The sequence below is a fragment of the Cherax quadricarinatus genome, chromosome 11 (assembly GCF_038502225.1).
Source record: "Cherax quadricarinatus isolate ZL_2023a chromosome 11, ASM3850222v1, whole genome shotgun sequence".
NCBI lineage: Eukaryota > Metazoa > Arthropoda > Malacostraca > Decapoda > Parastacidae > Cherax > Cherax quadricarinatus.
The window spans coordinates 53,233,343-53,240,683 of NC_091302.1; the positions used below are offsets into that span (position 1 = coordinate 53,233,343).

Consider the following 7,341-nt stretch of genomic DNA (forward strand, 5'->3'; position numbering starts at 1 on the left):
TCTTAACAAATTACTTAGACTATACAACAAACATTGTCCTATAAAAACAAAACAGATCACAAACAAACGGCTTGGTTGCCCATGGCTAACCAGCACCATTCTGAAATCCATTGACAAGAAACACCAATATGAAAAGCAATATAGACAGGGCTTAATACACAAAGATATTCTTAAACACTATTCATCAGCTCTCACCAAAGTAATAAAGAAAGCCAAACAACTATACTACTCCAGTAGATTCACAGACACTAGAGGAGATATAAAAAAGACCTGGAAAACACTCTCTCAGATTCTAGGGCCCCACAAACTGAGAAAAACCAAGAATATTGTCCTAACTAAACCTAATGAAACACCACTACATCCCACTGACACAGCTAACAAGATAAACGACTTCTTCTCAACCATAGGATCTAATCTCGCCAGTAAAATCCCACATACCAATGCCCATGCCGGGGACTACCTAGATGGGAATTTCCCTAATTCCTTCTATCTTGCACCAACTGAGCCCACGGAAGTCACTGAGATTATAAAGTCACTTAAAAATAACTCAGGGAATCTGTCTCATGTCCCACCACTACTGTACAAACGAGCGGCCCATGTCCTTTCGCATGCTATTTCATTACTTTTTAACAAGTCACTAGAGACTAGCACCTTCCCGAAACTACTCAAGATGGCAAGGGTTACACCAATACATAAAGGTGGTGACCCTACAGACTTAAACAACTATATGCCAATATCTAACTTACCATTGCTATCCAAAATCTTTGAGAAACCCGTGCACAGGAGACTGTATTCATTTATAACGGCTCAAAACATACTCACCCCCTGCCAATTTGGATTCAGGAAAAATAAAAGCACTAATGATGCAATCATAAAAATGCTAGATCTGCTTTACAGAGCATTGGAAAATAAGGAATATCCACTAGGAATTTTTATTGACCTAAGAAAAGCTTTTGACACAGTAGACCACGACATCCTACTCCACAAACTTGATCATTACGGTATAAGAGGCCATGCACTTGCTTATTTCAAATCTTACATTACTAATAGGTATCAGTACGTCACCATTAAAGACACAGCATCAGCAACACGGCCACTTGATACTGGAGTTCCGCAGGGAAGTGTCCTTGGTCCCCTGCTCTTCCTCATATACATCAATGACCTTCCAAACCTATCCCAACACCTGAAACCCATTCTCTTTGCTGATGACACGACTTGTGTCATCTCTCACCCTAATCTTGCCACCCTCAACACCATTGTGAATGAGGAGCTGATTAAAATATCGACTTGGATGACAGCCAATAAACTTACGCTTAACACTGACAAAACCTACTATATTATGTTTGGTAGCAGAGCAGGAGATGCACAAATTAACATTAAGATTGACAACACTCTAATTACCAGAAATAATGGGGGCAAATTCCTAGGCTTATACCTTGACAACAACCTGAATTTCAGCACCCATATCCAGCATATAACCAAAAAAGTATCCAAAACGGTTGGGATCCTCTCCAAGATATGATACTACGTGCCGCAAAATGCCCTTCTCACACTATACCACTCACTTATTTATCCATACCTCACCTATGCTATTTGTGTTTGGGGATCAACTGCAGCAACACACCTAAAGCCAATAATAACCCAACAAAAAGCTGCAGTAAGAATAATCACTAAATCCCATCTCTGGCAACACACCCCCCCCCACTTTTCATAGACCTAAACTTACTCCCAGTTCAGTACATCCACACTTACTACTGTGCAATCTACATCTACAGGGCCTTAAACTCTAATATCAACCTTGACCTAAAACGCTTTCTTGATAGTTGTGACAGAACCCACAGGCATAATACCAAACACAATCATCTCTACGACATTCCCCGTGTCCGACTAAACCTTTACAAAAATTCAATGTATGTCAAAGGCCCTAAAATCTGGAATACCCTACCTGAGAACTCTAGAACTGCAGACACATTCATCACCTTCAAAACTACCATTAGAAAACATCTTATCTCCCTGATACACCCCGTCAACTAACTACACGAATACCACCTGGTGGTTCACACTTACACTCACTCACTCATTTGACCATAAACAGAAATATTAACCTCAATCTTAAAATAATGAATCCTGTGATACTCCAATACTGAAACTATGTACTGTGCCAAAACAAAAGCATTCACATTGCTAAACTCACAAACTAGTATTTAGTCACTTAGCCATAATACCAACTTACCTCATAATTTGTAATATTTTACAATTAAGAATAAAACTAAGTCTGCCCGAAATGCCTAGCCATGCTAAGCGTTCTAGTGGTACACTCTGTAATCACAATTTTACTACATGTAAACCACACAATAACCAAATTTCTGTAAACTCAGCATTGTAATCCTTATAGAGAATAAACTTTGAATCTCTCCCGTCCCGTCCAGCACTTCTTTACTACCCTCCCTTTCCTTCCTTCCATCCCTCCCATCCTTTCCAGCAGCCGCCAACCAACATCCTATCCTATCCATCACTCCTTAACCATCATCCCCATTCCATCCAACACTTCATAATCCCCATTCTTGCCATTCCGTCCCCCACCTGCTGCCACAACACGGAGGAGGGTAAGAGAGTGAGTGTGGGCACTGCTTTGGGAATTAATGGTTATTGATTGTTTATGACTGGCCCTGCCCGGCCCAGTACCCAGGAGAGGGTCGTGTCTGGCCCAGTGCCTGGTGGGAGGTCTTCATACTGGCACGCACACACAGCGGGGAGAGGAAGGAAAGAGACAGAGAAAGAATAAATGAGGAAAGAGACGAGAGTCAGGAAAAAGGGTGGTAACTGGGAACCAAGAACAGAAAAAAACGGAAATAAATTGGAAAAGAAAGTAGATTGGTTGAAATTAGTTCACCATACATCTTTCGTGTGTGTGTTTAAAATTTTAAGCTTCTTGACGTGTTAGAAGCAGTGAGGAAGAGCCACACTAAAGTGGATGATACAATTCACACCACCTACAAACTGAAGGTGAAATCAGACGACATTTCTACCTATACTGGACTTAGCTTCATCCACGGACTGTGCTTGGGAGATAGTCTTCCAAGTACACTCACAGTAAGAAGAATATGTATAGAGAGGTGTGTATCTCAGTGTATATACACTGATTATTATATTATTATAATCATACAGCGCTGCAGGGTAGGGTATGCTAAAGGTGTAATATGCCTGATCAGAGACCAGCGAGGGTGTAGAGTATAACAGAGGTAGAGTTAGTAAGGCCGGTGAGGAATGCTGAAGGAAGTATAATCAAAACTGGTGTAATAAATCTGTTGCCGACAAAAAGTCGAAGCTGGAGTCTGTGTCAGAGGTGGGGCCGTCAGCGAGGAGGGAAGATAAAGTAAGAGTGTTAGTGTATATACACTGAGAGTTTTCCTTAATCCTTATTATAAGAGTTAAAGTATTCTTGACTGGTGGTGAATAGGCTACATAAAAAAAGTAAGTAAGTTCCCCCGTCTTCTAATAACATGTTCATTTTTCCACTATAATCTACCTTGTCCATAGATTTGTTAAGTTATACCATGAATTAAGGAAAGATCCCGGACTTCACCTTACGAGACAAAGCGAATGCGATAGTAATTATGAATATGCTAGATTATAGTGGATAGTTGATAGGATTTAAACCTCATTAATCAATCATCCAAGATATCCTCATCCACGCAAAAGTGACCCATTTTTGGTGTTAGTGGCTGGGTACTACCGTCATAAACCTCGCTCTTCTATTGGTTAGAACACAAATGTATATCCACACACTCCTGCTATTGGTCACTCACAGGCAGGGCTGACACAGTGAAGAGCTGAGACTGGGCACGTTAACAGCATCCACTGTGACTGTTACAGTGGTGTTGTTGTGGTGGCTGCAGTGATCTCTCGTCCGCCTGTGACAAGGGTGATGGTATTGTGTTAGTGGTATGCAACAAGTGGTACCCTGTCACTGGTGGTGTTTCAGTGGTACTGTGTCAGTGGTAGTATGTCAGTGGTACTGTGTCAGTGGTAGTATGTCAGTGGTACGTGGCAAGTGGTACTCAGTGGTGTTGTTTCAGTAGTGCTGTGTCAGTGGTGTTGGCCAGTGGTACTTGGTCAGGGGTGTTGTTTCAGTAGTGCTGTGTCAGTGGTGTCGGCTAGTGGTACTTGGCCAGTGGTGCTTGTCAGTGGTACTTTCTACAAAAACTTCTCCATAGGTGGGTGTTGGTGGTAAGTAAATGACCTCGTTTTTTTGCGAAGTATAGCGACTGTAGTGTTGTGAGTGTAGTGTTGTGAGTGTAGTGTTGTGAGTGTAGTGTGAGTGTTGTGGGTTAGTGTTGATCTTGCTGCTTAAATTCATTAGTTGACTTCATGTAGAAATAAGCAGCTTAAACGAGAGAAATTGACTATTTCCTTATTATATTACAGTCTCTCTCTCTCTCTCTCTCTCTCTCTCTCTCTCTCTCTCTCTCTCTCTCTCTCTCTCTCTCTCTCTCTCTCTCTCTCTCTCTCTCTCTCTCTCTCTCTCTCACTCTCTCTCTCTCTCTCTCTCTTCCCTAACAGGTTCAACTATGGCCGCTCATAACAGAGATGAAAACAGCTTCAGCTTGACCCACGAGGCCGACCACGAGGCCGCCCACGAGGTCGCCCACGAGACCACTCACATGCTACTCCAGCAGGCCAGACACCCACCCTCGCTGCCTCCCGCTGGTGGCTTAGATGAACCTCGAACATCTGACTCTGATGAAGAGGGCGAGGTTCTCTTGACTGATGCCATGGTGGATGAAATATTGGGTCCTGAGAGCTTCACCAGGTGAGTGGTGGTAGTGGTGGTAATAATGGTGGTAGTGGTGGCAATAATGATGGTACGTAGTGATGATGGTGATGGTAATAATGGTGGTAGAGGTGATGGTGGTAATTATGGTGGTAGTGGTGATTGTGGTGGTCATAATGTTGGTAGTGGTGGTAATAATGTTGGTAGTGGTGGTAATAATGTTGGTAGTAGTGGTAATAATTGTGGAAGTGGGGCTGGTAATAGTAATTGTGGTGGGAATAATTGTGGTAGTGGGGCTGGTAGTGGTAATCGTGGTAGTAATAATTGTGGTAGTGGGGCTGGTAGTTGTAATTGTGGTAGTAATAATTGTGGTAGTGGGACTGGTAGTGGTAATTGTGGTAGTAATAATTGTGGTAGATGGGCTGGTAGTGGTAATTGTGGTAGTAATAATTGTGGTAGATGGGCTGGTAGTGGTAATTGTGGTAGTAATAATTGTGGTAGTAATAATTGTGGTAGTAATAATTGTGGTAGTAATAATTGTGGTAGTAATAATTGTGGTAGTAATAATTGTGGTAGTGGGGCTGGTAGTGGTAATTGTGGTAGTAATAATTGTGGTAGATGGGCTGGTAGTAGTAATTGTGGTAGTAATAATTGTGGTAGTGGGGCTGGTAGTGGTAATTGTGGTAGTAATAATTGTGGTAGATGGGCTGGTAGTGGTAATTGTGGTAGTAATAATTGTGGTAGTAATAATTGTGGTAGATGGGCTGGTAGTGGTAATTGTGGTAGTAATAATTGTGGTAGTAATAATTGTGGTAGTAATAATTGTGGTAGTAATAATTGTGGTAGTGGGGCTGGTAGTGGTAATTGTGGTAGTAATAATTGTGGTAGATGGGCTGGTAGTGGTAACTGTGGTAGTAATAATTGTGGTAGATGGGCTGGTAGTGGTAATTGTGGTAGTAATAATTGTGGTAGTAATAATTGTGGTAGATGGGGCTGGTAGTGGTTGTAGTGAAGGTTCGTTCGTGATATAGAATCCTATATATATTGAACTTGCAGTTGTGACAGACAGAGAGTTCTTCAACTCGGCTGTAGTACATCTCTTTGCTTTGGTCAGGTCTGTGGTACACACCTCTTCTTTTACAGGTGCGGGGTGGGGTGTGTGGGCGGTGGGTGGCTGCAGTGGGCGGCGCGGTCGGAGGTGTACTTGCTGGTGTTCAGCTTAATGGCAGTAAGTCAGGGCGCCTTCTACGCTTACGTCTCCAGCACTCTCACTACAGTAGAACGTCACTTCAACCTTCCCAGCTCCCTCACAGGTGCCTAGCTCACTACCTGGTACTCACACAGTTGCCTAACTCCCTACCTGGTACTCACACAATTACCTACCTACCAACCTGGTACTCACACAGGTACCTCTTCCACTCTCTGGTACTCACACAAGTGTCTCCGTACTTCCTCGTACTCACAGGCTCCTGCCCGACTAATTGTTACTCTCAAGTACTCTAACCTCTTTCACTGGGTTTGCAGGAAACTCCCTCACAACACAGATATACACAACATTAAATGGGTCTAATAATTCCATCGTGGATGGCTCCAAAATATATTCTGCCGACGATAGTGAAGAAACGACGCTTTTCCAGAACCTGCTTTTGTTTTGATGACCTCTCCCTCCATGAAGAGCTTCATTAGGTCATGACCTGATGAAGTTGGTTGTCATTTGACACTTGTCCGTGGAAGAATAAAACACCAGCACCGTACCTCCAACCACTAAGCCTCTGTGTCGTCCACAGGTTTCATTGGGACAGGGAACGACGTTCTTCAGGTGTTTCTGTCGTTGCCTCTGGCTTACTTCTCTGGCTACGGTCATCGGCCACGCTGGATGGCTGCAGGACTCCTGGTCTCCACATTGGGGTGTTTCTTCAGCGTGGCTCCACACTTCATCTTCGGCCCTGGAGACTACTCTCACCTCTTCCTGGTGAGATAAGTGTGCCACGAGGGGCGCTGGGAGTTGTTAAGAGATCCAGGGAAGTGTTAATGAGTCTTTACCAGCATTAAGGGATCCAGGAAAGTGTTAATGAGTCTTTAGCAACATTAAGGGATCCAGGGAAGTGTTAATGAGTCTTTAGCAGCATTAAGGGATCCAGGGAAGTGTTAATGAGTCTTTAGCAGCATTAAGGAATCCAGGGAAGTGTTAATGAGTCTTTAGCAGCATTAAGGGATCCAGGGAAGTGTTAATGAATCTTTAGCAACATTAAGGGATCCAGGGAAGTGTTAATGAGTCTTTAGCAGCATTAAGGGATCCAGGGAAGTGTTAATGAGTCTTTAGCAGCATTAAGGGATCCAGGGAAGTGTTAATGAGTGTTCAGAAGCATTAAGGGATCCAGGGAAGTGTTAATGAGTCTTTAGCAGCATTAAGGGATCCAGGGAAGTGTTAATGAGTCTTTAGCAGCATTAAGGGATCCAGGGAAGTGTTAATGAGTGTTCAGAAGCATTAAGGGATCCAGGGAAGTGTTAATGAGTCTTTAGCAGCATTAAGGGATCCAGGGAAGTGTTAATGAGTGTTCAGAAGC

General features: G+C 43.1%; 1 protein-coding gene across 5 annotated transcripts in view; it reads left to right on the forward strand.

Annotated features, from left to right (window-relative positions):
• The first annotated feature begins 2,723 nt into the window (after window positions 1–2,723).
• LOC128687567 (solute carrier organic anion transporter family member 74D) overlaps window positions 2,724–7,341 on the forward strand; it is a 24,488-nt gene continuing 19,870 nt past the window's right edge. The window contains exons 1-4 of one of the 5 annotated variants that reach the window (XM_053775048.2): window positions 2,724–3,116; window positions 4,564–4,813; window positions 5,918–6,087; window positions 6,562–6,746. In XM_053775048.2, coding sequence (XP_053631023.2) covers window positions 4,572–4,813; window positions 5,918–6,087; window positions 6,562–6,746 — 597 coding nt within the window. In that variant the 5' untranslated portion in view covers window positions 2,724–3,116; window positions 4,564–4,571. Of the gene's footprint in view, window positions 3,117–3,817; window positions 4,231–4,563; window positions 4,814–5,917; window positions 6,088–6,561; window positions 6,747–7,341 lie in introns of those variants that run through there. The other 4 variants (XM_053775049.2, XM_053775050.2, XM_053775047.2 and 1 more) reach the window with 4 other exon arrangements.